The sequence below is a fragment of the Alternaria arbusti genome (assembly GCF_024043155.1).
Source record: "Alternaria arbusti strain BMP 1465 chromosome Unknown scaffold_3, whole genome shotgun sequence".
NCBI lineage: Eukaryota > Fungi > Ascomycota > Dothideomycetes > Pleosporales > Pleosporaceae > Alternaria > Alternaria arbusti.
Genome location: NW_026249943.1, coordinates 626,739 through 644,911, shown reverse-complemented (window position 1 = coordinate 644,911; position 18,173 = coordinate 626,739). Strand labels below are relative to the sequence as shown.

The window sequence follows — 18,173 nt, the reverse complement described above, 5'->3', positions numbered from 1 at the left end:
CGGCTGGCTGCAAGAAATCTTATCCAAGGAAGGATAACATGCTCAAGCACTTCAACAAGAAGCACGCATGACCAGTCACGCTTTGTCGAAGCCGTTACTTTCTTTGGAACTATCCGAGTTCACGGCTTGTAGCCTGTTCTCGAAGGCGGCGATTTTTCCTGTGGACAGCCCTGACACCCTCAACTTGGCTTGCGCTCACAGATACCAACTCACATGCTGCACTTTACTATGTATACATACAGAGTCTCAATAAATCTTTATTACAGAGCGATCGTTTCTTTTATACTCAAGACGTGAGGACCGATGTTGCATTTTCTCACGCTAACAAAAACCGAGTCCAAGAAGAAATGCACCAACACCACCATCATATTTCGCAAGCAACCCTTCAATTCTTATTCACGCAGAGAAAGACTGGATCCTTTTCACGATGCATCCCGTCCCCACACTCTCGCCGTCGCCGTCGCCCTAGCTTCCAAGTTCCTCCGCGGCCCACACCCCGCCCGAAAATTCTCACCGCACTATCTCCACCATCTCCAGCCATCAACCAACATTATAGTCTTTACAATTCTCGATCTCTCCATCAACCAATCAAATACCAACGGACAGATGGCCGGTAAGCACAACAACATTCCTCTCTCTCCCTCACCAAAATCTGACAAAAATCACAGAGCTGGTTATGGCGCCAGGTTAAGGTTACTCTTAACATTACTTCCTGGTCACGAAAGTGGCGTGGGTTCGAGTCCCACTCTGTTCAGCATTCGTCTGGCTATAGTCAGATACTCCAGGTATTCTTTTTTTGGTGATTTTTGGTCATTTTTTGGAGGTTTCGGTGAATGGGCATAACAGACGCCACCACACGCTGCTAGACACTTGTGACTGTTGTAAAAGGCTTCCCCGTCTAGCCCTGATCATTGAATTATGCTAATAATATTTTGATTAAGTTTGGTGACCTGCTGGGACTTTGGTGACGGCAGGCAAAGAACACAGAAGTTCCGCTTCTCCTTTTTGAACAGCGAACTCAGTCGACACATTGGGATTATGTTTGCGACTTTGAATTGATCTCCAGTCCAGCCGCGAACGAAGACATCGCAAAGTGCTTTGTAGTTTTGAGTATGTTGAGGATGGGAATGAGAGCGTTCTCATAGCTTTATGTTGACAAAGTTTTGAGGAGGACAGAAGGCGCCAGCGACACATAGCGAAGTGAACAGTTGCTTTTTGGAGAAAGAAGGATACCTGTTGGAATCAAGAAGAGAAGTAGGAGTCCAAGTAGTAGGTATTTATATGCACAGAGGCAGAGCAAGATCCAAGTTTGAGATGTAGTCTCGATACGGAGAAAAGACCATAAGCTGCACGTCCATTCTTTTTATTTGAGCCGCAATTCTTTCTGGGAACGAAGACATCGTAGTCTTGCATTGTATTTTTGATAGTAGTAGGTATGGCTCGGGGTGTCCACATGCGAAGCGTGTACTGAAGTTTTAGGAACACAGAACGCGCCAGCGACATGTCAACGACGAGCCGCATTTTTGGAGAATATTGAAAGTCTTTGTTGGAATAAAGAAGAGGAGAGTGCGTCCAAGTGACAGATCTTTATATGCACGGGAAGAGACGCGCGGGTTGTGATCTTAGCGCTCAGGAAGGACGGCCAGCATCAAATGTTCTGTTCTGTCTTTTGAATTGATTTGCATTCCGCTCGAGGACGAAGACATAGCTCAAACCGTTGAAGGGTTTGATAATAGCAGGTATGGCTCAGAGTGTTCACATCAGTATGTATCCTCCAGGTTTCAGAAACCCAGAACGCACCAGCGACATGAACCGTTCTATATCTTCTTTTGAAGGGAGAAAGAGAGACTGTTGGAATAAGGAGGAGAAGAGGGTAGCTAAGTAGCGGATATATATGCGTAGTAAGAGACGCACGGGACCTGATCGTTACGTGTAGATGGTATGACTATTCTGGGGTAATCGCTTTTGGATTGATTTCCGATCTGCTTCAGGAAGGAGACATGCAAAGAAGAACTCTCTTTTTTTTTTGATAATTGTAGGTGTGGCTCGGAGCGCTCACATCGCAGTGAAAATTGCCTTTTTATTATTATTATCAGAAAGTCGCGCAACCAACATGTACCCAGCCGCTTTATATTTTGGAAAGCCGTTAAAGTACTGTTGTAATGAAGAAGAGTAAGAGGCGTCCAAGTGACGGGTATTTATACTCAAGAAGACCCGAGCGACATAGCGTTCTTGATGGTCGCGTTTATCGTCATCAGCGGAAGACCTCGTGTTTTTGGAAGTCATGTTCGCTTTTAGGTAGGCTTTTCGACAGCAGGCGGAAGACATTCGTTGTCTTCATCAGTATTTTGGATGGAGACGATAATCAAGATATCTCTCATTTCGAAGAAGTTCGCGGCCCGTCTGAGGAGGCAGACATCGGTATGGGGTTGGTGTTTTTTGATGATACGTAGGCAACAGGCAAGGTCTGGAGCGACGACATAGTGGTGGACCTCAAAGCTTTTGAGAGACGCGGGAAAACGACCCAGACATGTGGTATGCGCATGTGGATTTTAGGAAATTGAGAATAGGGCGGAATGTGAAGAAGAGTGTAAAGGAGTGAGCGGGTAGATATTTATACCGACACCAAAGCGCTATGCGCTATCGTGTCTTGTAGAGGCAGTGCCGCTCATGAAATAGTTGAAGTCTTCTTTCTGGTCTCCATCGGTGAGATGCTCTCTCTTTTTTGGTGACAGCAGGCGAAAGACATAGCTTCTTCGAATACCCGTTTTCGCACAGAGAGGACCATCGATGAAAGCACATTGCGTTTTGGTAAAGGTTGCAGATCGCAGCGGGTGGAACATGAGTAATAAAGACTGTACTTTGGAAAGTAGAAGATATGGCATTGAGTTCTCATACTCTATCATTGCTCCCGTTTTGATGGCAGAGGAACGTCCTCTCCACACATCAGGGCAGCGAATACAGATTTTGGAATTGAGGGAATGGATGTAGATGTAAGGAAGAGAGACAGAACTCAAACAGGGGCTATTTATATGCAGATGAAGACGCACAGGCCGTCATCTCGTCGCACAGATCGTGGAAAAGTGATGATGGCGATGATCATCACCGACCGGAGAAGCTGCACCTCCGTTTTGAAGAATGGAGGGGATCATTGTCTCCTTCTGAGTCGCGGTGTAAGGACGCTTGCTTTAAAGCGCACGAGAAAGCTGATGAAGACAGGCATGTGTAGATCACACGAGTCCCAATCGCCTGATGGTGTTGCATAGAAACAACACTGTCTGTCCTCCTCTCTAGACCTCGTTAGGTCCAGCCATCTCCATGGAGAAATTTCTCACGTGGCATATTGTCATACTGAAGTGAAGTGCTTAACATATTTTATCATTTGTTTTCCCTCTTTTCAATCTAAATGAAGAAGACGTCACATTTGACTACATCCCCTCACATCCATCCATATCCACATTTGCCCATCCATGCAACTTGCCAAAATCAATCCAAGTATTACTATGTTCTCATCTCAAACAACAGTATCTTCTCAATGCCCCCATATACAACGCCAAAACACCAGATGCCCATGTTGTCCCAAAAAAAAGGAGTGTAAACACATGTGTCGCTCCCCACCCGAAGCGCCGGATCTTTTTGTATAAATGAGCGAAAAAGGTGGTGTATATATGGACAGGTGTGAAGGAATGTGGAAAATGCCGTGATCGTAAGCGGTGAAGCGTCGAATTCTTGTGTGTGTTGTGTATGTTTTCTTTATTGCATTTCTGCATTTGCGTTGTCGTAGATCTACGTGTACGTGTATCGAAGAGGCGCTTCATCTACCAGACACCAAACTGATACGTGAAGTAAAGCATAGAGCCAATCGTCGTACCGGTGGTAAGCAGCATAGCAGCAAGTGTTTTCTTCTCAGAAAGCGAAAGCGCGCCGTTGCAGTTAGGGCAAGTGTATCCATCCTTGAGCGAAATGTACTCCTGCGGCAGGTACATGCCAAAAGTGAAGCCAGTGAACGCTCCAAGATATCCGGGCCTCGGCGCAGCAGTAGCACTAAGATCCGAGTCGTAGATGAGCAACTTGTAGTTCTCGGTCAAAAACGGTGCCTGGCCATCAGGCGTGTGCTTGGTGTCCCAGAGAACCTCTGTTTGCTTCGCGGAGATGTTGACGGCGATGGTGTAGGTGGCTTGGTTGGCGGTGCAGGAGGCGAGGACGTCGATGGCCGAGGGGGTTACGGAGAGGGAGGTGTAGTTCCAGGCGAAAGTTACCCAGTCGCCGACTTTGTAGAATTGTGTGCCGGCGAGGGCGTTGGGGGTGACCATTGTGAGACCGCCGGCGGGGAGGCGGGCGTCGAAGCTGGTGGACTTTGAGCCCTTGCCGGTGGTCTTGGAGCCGCTGGGCTTTTGGGTGCCGCTGGCGGTTTCCTTTGCGGTGCCGGAGGACTTGTTGTCGTCGTTGTTGTTGTTATTGTCGTTGTTATCGTTGTTGTTGCCGCCCGTCTCGGTGGGTTTGTCCGCTGCGGATGTCTTCGCGGGCTGTGTGCTGGCGGGTGCGTCTGAGGCGTTGTCGTTGTTGTTATTGTTGTCTGAACCATAGCATTAGCATCCAACCTATTCAACTTCGAGGATGCTCAAACGTACTGTTGTCCTGACGTCCCATGAGCACGTTCTTGACATCAGTCAACCCATTAATATTGTCGAATGCATGCTTGACGTTCATGGCATGCGTAACCGACGACATGGCCACTACGGCAGCGAGAAGCTGAGACGGCCTCATCTTGTCCGAATGATGCCTTAAACAAGTCTCGTTTGGTCCTTCGAAGCTCCAAAAACGTGTGTACCGGCTAAAACGTCGTTTCGCAAGCGGGAAGAGTTCCTCGTGGAATCTCAGGTATCGTACAACTCTCAGGCGTGACGGGACGGGAGAGAAGAATGAGCTCCGGAGGCGACGCGACACAAGTATTACGCGGAGAAACGACGAATGGATATTACAGTAATAACACCTCTCCGTCCGTATAAACGAGCGACTGGCGAAGGGTGAAGATAAGGCGACAGGTCGAGGTAAGCGATAAAGCGATTGATGGTTTTTGTCTCAACGGCGGAAGTGAAAGGAGAGGTTTGATGGTCTCAGCTTCGACTTGTTAGCCCAGCCCAGCTCAGCAGCACCAGCCCAGCGGCGGGCGGCGGCGAATGGGATACAAGCAGGGGGGCGCCCGAGAGACACTAGCGCTAGAGGGCAATGCAACCCTAAATATAACATGAGGGCTCCGCAACACGATATTGTTCCGAGGGAGACATCAATGCGCGCATCGTATTCTGGGCTTGGACATTACGAGGACAAGACTTTTCGAGGAGGTGGATATGTCATGGACCGTCACTGCTATACCTCGTGAGAATATCGTGGAGTCGACGGGCTGCTTACACGGCCTTGTCATGCAGCGTTGCGCGTTCCACGCACGAAAACGATATTCGCGCACGTCCGTTTCCCGAGCGATGGGCGGGCGGCGCAGCCATCATCGACTTGTCGTCTGGCCACTCACATCCCGCCTGCTGCGCCTCCGCTGCAAACATCACAACACAGCACACCACATCACATCACCTCATCTTCATCATCGCCATCATCGCAGTTGTTGAAGAAATAACACATAACTGCAATCGGTCCGCGCATTACTCACTGAAACCGTTGACTGCGACGATTTGGCCAGGGTCCCCCTCGTCGATCGAGCCTCACGCACCAGGGTCTAGAAAGGAGATCTGTGGGTATGCCCGATGAGGTCGATCACCCAAATCTTGGTAGGCGGGTTTACCATCTTTTTTTTATTCGCACTCGATTTGTCTTACGATAGTCTGGTCGTAAGTACTGTGAATTTGGATATTGAGTTGGTGTTCGCCGTTTGATCTCGCCGGATTACCGATGATTTTGGAAGTAGCAACGTGCCCACGACCCACGTGATTGCAGCACCATGGTACTTGTCGATATACATATTTGTCATGTTAGCTGGCAGTTGAACAAAAGAACGTTCTCATCAGCTTGTTGAGTCCGAGGATGACTGTGCATAACGAGCGTCACATCGATGCGAAGTGACATATCCAAGTCTACACCCACACTCAAGTATCGAATCGTATTACATCTAAAAGGGTATCCGCATATATCCAACCCTCCATATGAAGTCAACCGAAAGTATAAATCAGAAAGTCTAAGGAAACATCGCGCGCTTAATCAACTTTTCGTCACCGCCGTCCCTCCCACCACGCCTTATCCTTCTCCCTCCGATGCGGCATACTCTCCCTGATATCCGTCTCACGATCACTCGCAAACTCGACACTGCGCGCGCGACTCCTACTCCTCGGCCGCTCAATCTTTGTGGTACTCCTTCGGCTGGGCGGCGCGCGGTCCTCAGCAGGGAACGTCGATCGCGGAGAAAACGTGTCCCTTCTTGCTTTGCGGGTAGAAGTAGGACTCGTAAGTCCGCCTCCTATTTTGCTGTTTGAGAAATCCGCAGAAAGAGGTCGTGCAGTACGGCGTTTACTACGCGTGGTGGCGGTGGCAGGCGGCTTTTTGATGTAGTCATAGGTAGCTGGATCACGTTTTGCGAGTTCGCGTTCGAGGCGCCAGAGAGGGGCTTCGGGGAGGACTTTGACGGCCATGGTGTCTCTCCATTTGATCTTCCAGTAGACTTCTGCGTCGCCGGCTCGGGAGTTATTGGCACCGTAGTCGACGACGAGTTTGTAGCTGTCTGTTAGGGCGCGGGCTTCGTAGAGGCCGCGATCTTGGATTCCGGGGCCTTCGAGACGGTAGCGGGTGCGGACTGAGGGGTGGATGTATTCGTTGGTTTGGCGGAGAGGTCGTTCTGTTGAGCGGCCTGAGAAGGGGTCTACGGAGGTATATTGGCCTGGTTTGCGTTGCTGTCACTGCTGTTAGTACGCATGCGTATACTTGCAAAGAATTGAAACTTACAGTGCTACCACCGATTGCAAAGGCGCCCTTCAGCTCACTATAGATCTTGCCAAAACTCCACGGTCGGATCGCACCTTCCTCTTTCTTGTAGTACTTCTCATTTAGATCATCCTGTTCAAACAAATACTCAGACCGTAGATCCAGGAATGGCTCGAGTTGACTCATCATCCATGCAAGACTGATATTCGCAATCTGCATGTCATCGTAGCCACCACCCACATTCGCGTGCGCACCCGGGAACCATACTTGGCGGAGCGTTGTTCGATTACCCTCAGGCTTTTCCCAGACGGCAGGTGAGAACGACGACCGATTCTCATCCAGAGCCAACGCTTGAAATGCATTCTCAATGCAATTAGACAACTTGGTGTCGTAGAAAGTCGTTGCTTTTGATTGCTTCATTTGTAAACCCAGGCGCTGCAGCTTCCCGATCCGCGGTATGCCGAGACTGCCAACGGTGTCCCACACCGCTATGCATTTGATTGGAATGTCCAGTCTAGTCAATCCTCTGCGTTCCAGTTCTTCTGCGTATCGTGGGTCATCTGCGCTTGGTTTCCGCGGGAAAGGTACATCCTCGTGCTTCGGGCGGTAGTCGGGGTTCCGTCGATTTTGAACATCTTCATACACTTCTGGTAGCGTGTTCAAGCCCTTCTTTGTGAGAAGACCAATCTCTCCAATCAAGCCACCGATGCTACGCGCGGTGAATGCGCCTCTCGAGAAGCCGAGCAAGAAGATCTCGTCTCCTGGGTGATAGTTGTTGGCAAGAAACGAGTACGCCTCTCGAACATCATCGCTCAGGCCCTTGCCCGTAGCACCCCCAACCAATCTCGAGAGCTTTCCACCTTCCGTCCCAAGACCTTGGTGATAGTTGACAATCTGCTGGATACCATCCTGACTGACTGCCTTGATGGCTCTTGATATACGAGTGATGTTGCTTGGGATGGAAAGAGTACCGTTCTTGGTTCCATCGTCCGAGTTTAGCCAAGTTCCGTCACACGCAACAATCAACCTCTTGAACATGCCCCTTCCACCGCTGAGTCCAGGTGCGTCGACCATGGGTTCGCGCATGCTACGCACGCTTCTGCTCCTTGCGCGGGGTGCTGGTGCTGGCACATCAATGATGAGTGGTGATTTAGCCCCACTTCGCGGAACATCCACAACGATGGGCTGTGATGTTAACGGCGCTCTGGTGCTCGGCGCCCGACTTCTGCTCCGCGCTCGGGATAGTGCTACAGACATTCTTTTCTTGAGGTTCCTGGCTCTTTCTTGGTGTGCCTTTGAAAAAGGCAGTTGCTGTCGTGGAGTAGACGCAGCCCAAGTCCAAGGGGAGTTAGAGCGGGCTACGTCGATATGCGTGAGCTTTTTACGCCCGCGGCGAGGTTTGGTGACTGGCAATGCGGCTAACCCGGTTGTTGCGTATCCACGTGTCGACTATCCACTCTGCTGGTGTTGTGTTGCTGGCAGCCTTGGGCTATGTCCGCGAATGGCCTTTCGTATACCACTGCAAAGACGCCGGAAAGACGCGCTTCGTTTCGTAGCGATCGCACGTCTGATGGGCAGTGGATGAGGGTGTCGCGGATCCCCAGCCTCCTCTTTTCACAATTTCCAGCTCTTCCGTTCCAACTCTTCAGACTTGATGGGCGGGAGTAAGCGAGGCAACGGGCTTCCTCATCAGCCTCGGGAACCTGCAGCAAGCACTTTGACGCAGGGCACAGGAATTCGTGAAACCGAGGGGGTCGGATGGTCAATATGGGAAAGGAAATAGGGCGGACGTGTCGCGCAGCGCACAGCGCACTCTTACGTCGAGTGGTTGGGCTTCGGCTTCAAAGCTTTGCTGTACAGGGCTGGGGGTGCCCAAGTCATTGGACTCGCTTACCCAGCCTCTTGTCTGCGAACATGCGATTACCCCTCGGGATTGTTGATTTTACCAGGCGGATGAGCAGAATCTGGAGCAGCACGCAAAGATTTACTCGGTAACCCCGCTGGTGTGCGCGTGTGCGGTCAAAAGTGAGGCTGTTCTCCAGCGCATCTCGCTCGACCGCAACTTCTTCAACAACGCAGCGCCAAGGTCTCTGTCCCTTCCTGTCTGGGGCTAGGATACACCGCATCGTAGGAGCCGCATTGGGCGCAGATGGCCCTGCCGGTGAGGGCCCAATTTTCGCGCTGTTATGCGTTAGACCACTGCCAGGTGTAGTGTTAGGTGCAGGAAGTGCGCAACTCGGGCGGTGAGCGCAGAGTACGTGTTGGTAGGGGACAACCCGGCCCACCAGCTCTGGTCGGCAACAATCGAGATTGCCGACATCAGACACGTTCGTTCGAGAGCTTGTTTAGATGAGCTGTTGTGAAGGATATCAACTGTTTTTCAATTTCATGAACTTTTATCTAGTAGTTCCGTTCCTTTTACTTCATTCTTCGTCGCCATGGGCGACTGCCTCATTCTGGAAAATGTCGGCCAACACCTAGTCGCAGATTCGCGCTTTCAGACGCCGAGTAACAATCCAGCGCCTCAGCCAGGCCTCCTGGCTGGTAATCGCACAGCTACACTCTACAGTTATCTTACAGAATTCCTTCCTAGACACCCAGATCTCAAGAACTCCATGCGATAAATCAACATCCCTAGAGTGTGTAGTGCAGCGCGAGCGGCGAAATGGAATCCATCTAGGACATACGCAATGATGAAACGACATGAGGAGAGAATACAATAGATAGGAGGAATAGATGAGAGACGTGCCCCGGGAGAATCGTAAATGTCGTATACAGAGAGAAATCGCGCAAAGGAAATAGCGGCCTAGTAGCCGCCGAAAAGGTCATCAAGCTCGTCAAGGTCAATAAGCTCCGGGCTCTTCATGATCCAGTCGTCGTCAAGCTCGAGTTTTATCGACTTGCGCTTGAGCGACGGCGGGGGCATGTCGATGTGGAGCACGGGTTTCAGCGCGGGGCTGCTGGGTGATAGAGCGCTCTGGAAAGTCATGAGCTGGTCCATCTGGCCGAAGAGGGCGGCTGCGGCTTCCGAGTCCTTTTGGGCAGCGCTTTCTACGGTCTCTTCGACGGAGACGGCGACTTCTTCCATTTTAACATCGCTCTGTTGTGTTGGCTCGGCAGATGCGCTCGCAGATCGCTCGCGCTCGGCTTCCTGGCTCATGCGACGTTGCTGCAGGAACGACGCAGTTTGGGTGAACTCGCGCTCGTCCTTTTCTAAAGGCGGCGACTGAGCTCGGCGGTTGTGGGAGATGTTTGCAGTCGTGGGAAGATGGCTCTGCTTGGAGAAGGGGTCGCTGTCGTGGCTGTCGTAGTCGGACAGGTCTAGCTCGGGCGACGGTGACATGCGACCTCTTGACCTCGCATCCGCATCCTCTTCTTCCGAAGTTGCGGACGACAGCGACGGGGTGACGATGCGTGGTGCCATGGCGGTGCTAGTTCCGTCGGCCGGGATAGGCTGATGCGGGCAAGTGGAGAGGAAGTAGTAGACACGCTTGGGGTGGGTACCAACGAGCTTCTTGTCGAGAGGACATCTCGACAGGGCTGTCCAATTGCGCTTGAGGTAGGTCGCTAAGCGTGACGAAATAATGGCAGCTGGGTTGGCGGAGCTAGAGTACGTCAGCATGAGTAACTGGTGGTCAGGGCGTAGATGGCGGAAGTTTGGTACGTACCTCTCAACAATGGGAATGATGGGCGATAGAACGAGGGCGAGTTCTTTCAGCAGGTGGGGACGGTTGCCTGTCTTCTGGAGCTGTTCGATAACGCCGACCACGATTTCGTCGTCGATGCCCTGGGTATCGATCTTGGACGTGCCGGACTCGCCGCCTGGTGACGGTGGCGGGGTGTCTGCCACCCGGCCTGAGCTTTTGGGTCGCTGCTCATCGAGGCGCAGTGCGGCGGGGCGTGATGGCGAGGGGAGTGCCGATGAGAGAGAGCCGGAGTGGGAGCGTTTCTGTTTCTTTGCGGCGTGCTGGCCGTCGCTTGTCGAAGGCGGTGAGCGCGCGGATCGCGGTCCTCCTGGCAGCTGGATGCCGAGCGACGGCAGCGACAGCGACTTCCGGCGGGTGTTGTAGGGCATTCTGGGAGCGGCGATGCAGTCGCAAACGTCGCGCAGGGAGAGAGGAAGGAGGAAGGGAGGCTTCGGGGGGACAAGATAATTATTGAGGCTGGCAGAGGGTGTGCAGCCAAAAGTGTTTTGTTACTGCGCGAATGCCAGGGTCGTCGATTGGTCCGGTAGGAATGCAATGCAGCCTATACCACCAACGCTGCCGCCGAGATGCAGGTAGCGTGCGCTTCTGTCTGCACTGCAGGCTTTGGCGTCGAAAAGAGCGCCTGATTATTGCGAAAGATGTCTGGCGGAGTTGAATGCTGAGTGGCACCCGTCCTGTCGCAGCTACGCGGCTCGCCTCCTGAAGAGTGAATACGTAACTCGGCGATGGCGCCCGGTTGCCTTGAGCTCGAACCAACAACTTATGGCAACACAATCAAGTGCTGCGCCAACACCACGGGAATCAGGAAGCAGAAACAGAGAGAGGCAAGGGGAAACGGAATGGGACAGGACAGTTGGTGTCGGGCCCTGATGTAGTTCGAGGGGTGGTGAAGGAAGAGGGGATGCGACGAGGGAAAGAACGGAGGCGTAGTGGAGCACACAGTGAAGAAGGAGCGACTAGGCTCCGGTAAGAGACCGTGCGTCTAGTAGGGTGAATGTATCCAGGGATCGCCTCTTTGGTTATGACAGCATACTACTTTTAGAGCCCGTTTTTGCTTTGTTGGCCAGGGGCTAGAGCCTAACGCTCCTATCAACATGCCGTTGCCTGCCTGCATGTACCACACGGTAGAGTCCTCTAACGTAGGTACTTACTCGCCGCACACTTCTAGGCACAACCTTCCGGCAGCCTGTCCAACGTCTTGTATGGGCTTCGTTGTCCTGGCCAATCCCGTTGATCTGGGCCGTCTGTGTTGCACCTCTGCCCGTGTCAAGCTTCGGGCATCAGATGGTCTCAGCTGAGCCCGGAGCAGTGAACACCGCACTTGGATCTCTCTACATCTTGCTCCGAGCGCGCAATAAGTGGCACATGCTAGACGGAGCTGGTAAGGATGCTTCCTTGCCGACAAACCTCCGCCAACGATTACGAACGTCTACTGCCCTGAGACGGCTTTCCGCAACTGATCTCATGCTCAACACGTCTGGTTCGAGCATCGCGCATCCTTCCCACCTGCAATTGGGCGGGTCATCACAGCTGTCCCGCACGCTGACCGCTATAATATCTTCCGCGTCTCCAAGCACTCAAACGGCCACGATGCGAGTGGACGGGCGCTGGCCATGATCTGATGCAGCGTGCATATCATCTTGTTCCAGAGCGGAGACATCCCTGTTCTGAGGTTTCGCCTAGCCGTCAAAGTGGATTTAGCCTCAACGCTGCAACCGGGATGCCCCAGGGCGGTGAGCACACTTTTCTCGAATTTTTCTTTAACGGAAGTTTTCCTACTGGCATGCGGCCAACCCTCGGCAACGTTAATACGCGAACGACAAAAACCGTTCTCAGCACATGTGGCTTGATCGTTGTTTGTTCACTGATAATTCATCGATAACGAGTGGCATTGATGCCCGGAAAAAGCACAGTGATGATGGATGCCGAGCTGGATCTTCTGGCACATCAGTTTCATCAGCCTCCACTCCGCATTGCGACCACACCCCCAAACATTGCGCACGCGAGTTGCCATCACTTCCGATGGCTGCGCAGGGATTGTGCATATGTCTTTACCCAATGGAGACAGGCGCATGGAACCAGGTCCGGTCTGCATGCGCAGCACAGCGTCACCTTTTGTGGGGAACTGGAAGGTATGGCGCCGCACTTGTCCTGTGGGCAGACAGATTCACGGATGCGCTACGTATCTTCCCCAGACGAAGTGTGGACTGCATGAGGAAGTTGGCAAGTCGTGAAAGACGGTGAAGATGCATTGTTTGTTTGCTTGTTCCCACACGCAACCTCGTCGACACTGATAAAGATGCATGTCAGCCATGGACGTGTCGTTGGGTGTGCTCGGCATGATGATTACGAGGTGCGAGCCCATCGTGCTCAACGGTATGGCATCAGACCCCAGACGCATATGCAAACGCATGGCGTGCCCGGATGATAAGACAGAACAAAGTTCGGGCGAGCCATGTCGCGTTCCAGTGTGCCGTGACGCGATTGTCCTTTGCCCATGATCCCGACCGCAGATCTCGCTTGACCTTCTGTTGGATCCCAGGTTATCGATGGTCGCGATCTGGAAATTGCCGCTTTGGGCCTTCCCCTCCTTCTGCCATAACGCGTAAAGTTGACGTCGTTTGAGACAGCACCAAGCTGCCTGATAGAGCGCAGCAACTTGGGTAGTGGACTTGGAGTAAGTTTAGGCGCACTGTCTATAATAGCGGCAAAGCCTCAACATTTCGATCATTCTCGATCATGGTGAATGTGGGGAAGGTGACACGGCGACTTATCATCTCCACAGTGACCACCAGGACTTTTGTGTTACCGGGGATCCGGCTTGTGCAGCAAGCGGCTGCTCGACTGCGGTGGTCTCGGCCAATCTTTGCCGCATGCCCTTCCTGGGCCTCAACTGTAACCACCATGTCGTGCCGAAGTTGTAGCGCTTTATGTTGACAACTTCCAGCCCGCTCTCTTCGACAATCTTGCCGATGTCTTTGTTCCACCAGCAACCATGTTCGTCTGCATGGGCTGGAGCTGACTTGTCCAGGATGTTGTTGAGCCAGTCGTAATGCGACTTGCCATGCTCTAGAAGCAAGATCTGTCCATTCTCGTTGGTGCAAGACTCGAGATTCTGGAGCAGCTTCACCGGCTCAGGAGTGGAGCAGAGTCCCATTGTCTGTATCACCGTATCGTAGCCAATTTGGGCATCAAATGGGGGCGTAATCGGGTCTAAGGCAGATTGCTGCTTGAAGAAGACACGGCTAAAGTACTCCTTGTGCGTGTCGTTCCACTTCCGCCTTGCAACAGCCAGCATGGGCCCGCTAGAATCGAGTAGCGTCACCGTCGCACATTGCTTGGTCTTGTAGTATGGTATGTTCCTGCCTGTACCGACAGCCACCTCTAGCACATGTCCCTTGGCCATGGCAGTGAGCTTCTTGCGCTTAGAAGTCAACAAGAGCAGCATCTCAGACGTGTCCACTTTCTCGTCATAGCCCTCAGCCTCTTTGTCGAATCGATCGGACAGGTCTTCAGGTAAGTTTCCCAGGTCCGTTTCCTGCGTCAACGAAGCGTAGAGCATGGTTCCGTATGTCCCCAATCCAAATGCGATCAATCCGATACCGAACATTGGCCATTGTCTCGCTCTCCGCAGCTTTGCCTGGTGTTGCGCCGACTTCAGTTCCTCATCTGAAAGCCGCTGTAGATCTGAGAGCCGCGGACGTGCTGCCAGCACTCTCTTCAGTGCTTGTTCGGGTGTTTGGTTCTTCGGGGCATATAGCGGTACTTCGTTATCGTGTTGCGCTCGTTGTATTCGTATGTGTTGTGGTATCGCGGGCTTCGACGGTATCGTGTGCTTTACGGGGAACGCCTTCGGGGGCTTCGGTAACTTTGCCATTGCGATACAGGCAGACCCCAAATAATTCAGCAGCGGATGACGTTGAGGTGCAATTGGTGAGGCTGTCGATGTCGGATTGAAGCCTCAAATCTTTCCATGCACCGATGACCCAATCTCTCGGTAGCGTCAAAGCTCCCTGCAGCCACGAGGTTCAACCGTGCCCAGCCGGCGCACGCCCTTCAAATCATCAGTCAGTCAACGATATCGGCCCACCAGCGGCACTTGCACGCCGTTCGGACGCAGGTAGGTGGACTTTTCTCCATGACTTTCCTTTCTTTTGCCCAGTTGCTGAATCTTTGAACGTCTTAATTTCTCGCGCAATGGCTTCTTCTGCATCTCTTGAGAGACCCTCATCCATCCTAATCGTCGGCAGCGGTGCATTTGGACTTTCCACAGCTTATTCGTTATGTCAAAACCCGCAGTACAAGGATACCTCAATTACTGTTGTAGACCGTCAGCCCTTCCCTACGCCTGATGGCTCGAGTGTAAGTAGAGCAATTCAATCTAAATTTTCTCGACGCCATACCCTGGAGCAGAAAACTCCCTAGTGATCGGAACAACCGCTTCATTCAAGACCAAACACTCAAGCGAACGCATACAGATCGACGCCTCACGAATCATCCGTCCCGACTACGCTGCCGCGCGCTATACCCGTCTCGCAACCGTCGCACAAGATCGCTGGCGCACCGACTTCGCGACCGAACACTATCATGAGGTTGGGTTATGTGTGACCGCCTGGGGCCCAGAGCAGAAATACGTCTCCAGCTCGCTCGAAAACGTTCGCGCGATAGGGACAGACAAAGTGGAAGTGCTCAACTCGGCGGAAGAAATACAGAAAGCATGTGGTCTGGAAGGCAAAGACCCCTGGGGTAATGGCTGCACTGGATATGTGAACTGGAGTTCAGGCTGGGCAGACGCGGAGGGCGCGATGATGTGGCTTAGGGAAAAGGTGGAGAAGCTGGGGAGGGTGAAGTTTGTCACAAAGGGCGTGAAGAAGCTGTTGATCGATCACAGAACCAACACTGTCTCCGGAGTGCGGCTCGACGATTCGACCGAGCTGAAGGCGGACCTTACAATGCTGGCGGCAGGCGCATGGACGGCATCGCTCATCGATCTCCGTGGCATCTGCAAAGCCACCGGGCAAGCTCTATGCTACATGCCCATCTCCAAGGAGGAGGAAGCGAAGATGGCTCCGCGACCGACTATCCTCAACCTCTCCCACGGCCTCTTCATGATACCGCCTCACAAGGGCTTGCTCAAAGTCGCGCGACACGGCCACGGCTACCTAAACCCAACTACAATCCCACACCCCGAGTCCGAAGACCCCAACGAGACAATCACAACCTCACTACCCTACACACACGTCGACGACCCCTCACAAGCCGTCCCTATAGAAGGCCAACGCCAATGCCGAGACTTCCTCACTGCAATCCACCCATCCCTCGCCGTACCCTCGCGCCCGTTCACAAAATCGAAAATCTGCTGGTACACTGATACACGGGATGGCGACTTTTTGATCTCGTATCATCCCAAGTACAAGGGGCTGTTTGTGGCGACGGGTGGTTCAGGACATGGCTTCAAGTTTTTGCCTGTTATTGGTGATAGCATTGTGGAGTGTATTGAGGGGAGGACACCGGAGGACTTCAAGGGCCGCTGGGAGTGGCCTGCTGAGCGTATACCCGAAGAGCAGTGGGCTGGTGATGGAAGTCGCGGTGGGCCTATTGGCATGATCTTACAGGAGGAGATGGCTAAGAGTCGGGGGAAGTTGTAGGTGATGGGGAACGTAGGTAGTGACGCAATACTGGATACCTAACTCTTTGAACATTCTTTGAATCCGAAGCGCTATGCCTCCAAGCGGAAACGTCCTCTGATTTGATAGACGACGGCGATGCGTAATGGTGGCAGAAAAGCGAAGGACGGCTGAGCTGGTCCCAGTATGGACAAGCGCGCCGTGTGCATGCTGTCAGCTCCCTGGTGCGGCTGCGTCTGTGGCTTCCACCCACCGCGATATGGAGGCATATAAATCCACAGACACACCACATTGGCTGAGCAGCATGCACCTGGCAAGGTGTCAAAAGGAACCGCGATTTGCTGCAGGTATGTGTGCTGGCGGCGGGCGTTGTGGCTGAGACTCAGCCTTGTGGGTTCTATGCCTCCACGACCACGGCCTCGACATATAAGGTACTGTAGCAATCGTTTCACAGAAATACCTCCTTCAACCCTATTCTCTACCACCAAAACTCTCCAAAATATACAATACCCCGGATCTCTGCCTCCTTAATTTTACCACCGCGCCGACAGGCGTTTGGGTTGCGCACCCTCGGGCTTACATAGCCTACATCTCAACCACCGGCCTTGGGCGAAGGCCACTGTAGCCTTCGCCTTATCTTCTTTTTATTACCTCTTCGTTCAATTGTACTTCGTCATCGAGATTTGGACTCTCTCGCAACGTTTCGACTTCTGTTTTTTGCCCATTTGCTTTTGAACTGGATATTAATCCATTTATACACGCTCCGTATCTTACCATTAACTCGACCTCCGACGACGAGCTTCCAGCCTTCGACCATTCCGACAACGACGGCTCATCTGTAATTGACGAGCAATCATTCTCGAACACTCCTGCTACTCCCGGAGACAATCCCGACAATAGCCAACCGCCAGCCTCGTCCCCGACAGAAGAGCCAACTAGCCCCGAACGCAACAACTCAGACAGCACCACATACGAGGCCCACGAGCTAATTTGCAGCTTTTGTGAACGTACTTTCAGTCGGCACTGCGACCTCAGGTACGTACAGTCCCGTTCCAGGTTCTGCACCAACTTACACACCCTGCAGCGACCACATCCATCGCAAACACCAACGACGCTACAAGTGTACTTCCAACGAATGCCCCAAATCTTTCCACCTCCGAGCCGATCTGACCCGTCACATTAAGACACACCAAGCATCCACAGCACAAGAACGCTTTCCCTGCCAGATTCCAGGCTGTCGAAAATCTTACACGCGATTCGACAACTTACAGAAACACATCAAGAAGCATTACCGCTGAGTCTTGAAACCCGGCCCTGCCACCTACACAGCCGAATCCTCTATCGAAAACCAAAACCACAAAACATCGAAAAAATTGAAAACCGTCACCCTGAAAAAGTTTGAGAGTATGTGGTTTCCTTACATTCAGAGAGTCCCAGAATCAACCATTCCAAGGTTCTGAGATTCACAGAGTTAACAGCGAGGCATCGCGTTTCTGGTGCAATGCGATCATCGGATTGATATTGGTGCTTAGCGCTGGATTCCCTTAGGCGTCTCGGTCTGGTCATTTATCTTTCATTGTCCGCACATTTGAGTCCCCTTATTTATCTCCAAGAGTCCCTTTTATTCTTCAGCCAGTTCTTGATTTCTCCCACAACAACGGCCGACATTCTTATTCCCCAGAGTCCACGTACGGATTACTCCTTCAATAATGATACATAGTCATCAATGGCATCTTTCTCAACGATTTGGTTCAGAGACTTCATGCTTGATGATGCTCCGCCGTGTGTCTTGGTATTTTATCTATCTACTTCAAGATACGCAATTCTCCATCTACGATGTAATATGCCAGCACTTGGCAAGAAGGCGCTAAAACAAGACAAAAAGCTACAAATGGTATCTCCCTATCTCAAA

At 52.2% G+C, this 18,173-nt stretch overlaps 5 protein-coding genes across 5 annotated transcripts; 1 reads left to right on the top strand and 4 right to left on the bottom strand.

Annotated features, from left to right (window-relative positions):
• Window positions 1-3,818: 3,818 nt before the first annotated feature.
• Window positions 3,819-4,731, bottom strand: J4E86_002836 (uncharacterized protein; the record flags this gene model as incomplete). Its single annotated transcript, XM_051443393.1, has 2 exons — window positions 3,819-4,576; window positions 4,632-4,731. 2 exons carry the CDS (start codon window positions 4,729-4,731, stop codon window positions 3,819-3,821), a joined length of 858 nt encoding a protein of 285 aa, XP_051304888.1.
• Window positions 4,732-6,221: 1,490 nt separating this feature from the next.
• On the bottom strand, window positions 6,222-8,001 carry J4E86_002835 (uncharacterized protein; the record flags this gene model as incomplete). Its single annotated transcript, XM_051443392.1, has 2 exons — window positions 6,222-6,896; window positions 6,949-8,001. 2 exons carry the CDS (start codon window positions 7,999-8,001, stop codon window positions 6,222-6,224), a joined length of 1,728 nt encoding a protein of 575 aa, XP_051304887.1.
• Window positions 8,002-9,733: 1,732 nt separating this feature from the next.
• Window positions 9,734-11,002, bottom strand: J4E86_002834 (uncharacterized protein; the record flags this gene model as incomplete). The annotated part of the gene is made up of 2 exons (XM_051443391.1): window positions 9,734-10,532; window positions 10,596-11,002. 2 exons carry the CDS (start codon window positions 11,000-11,002, stop codon window positions 9,734-9,736), a joined length of 1,206 nt encoding a protein of 401 aa, XP_051304886.1.
• Window positions 11,003-13,407: 2,405 nt separating this feature from the next.
• J4E86_002833 (uncharacterized protein) lies at window positions 13,408-14,511 on the bottom strand (the record flags this gene model as incomplete). The annotated part of the gene is made up of 1 exon (XM_051443390.1): window positions 13,408-14,511. One exon carries the CDS (start codon window positions 14,509-14,511, stop codon window positions 13,408-13,410), a length of 1,104 nt encoding a protein of 367 aa, XP_051304885.1.
• Window positions 14,512-14,831: 320 nt separating this feature from the next.
• Window positions 14,832-16,282, top strand: J4E86_002832 (uncharacterized protein; the record flags this gene model as incomplete). Its single annotated transcript, XM_051443389.1, has 2 exons — window positions 14,832-14,996; window positions 15,113-16,282. 2 exons carry the CDS (start codon window positions 14,832-14,834, stop codon window positions 16,280-16,282), a joined length of 1,335 nt encoding a protein of 444 aa, XP_051304884.1.
• Window positions 16,283-18,173: the final 1,891 nt, after the last annotated feature.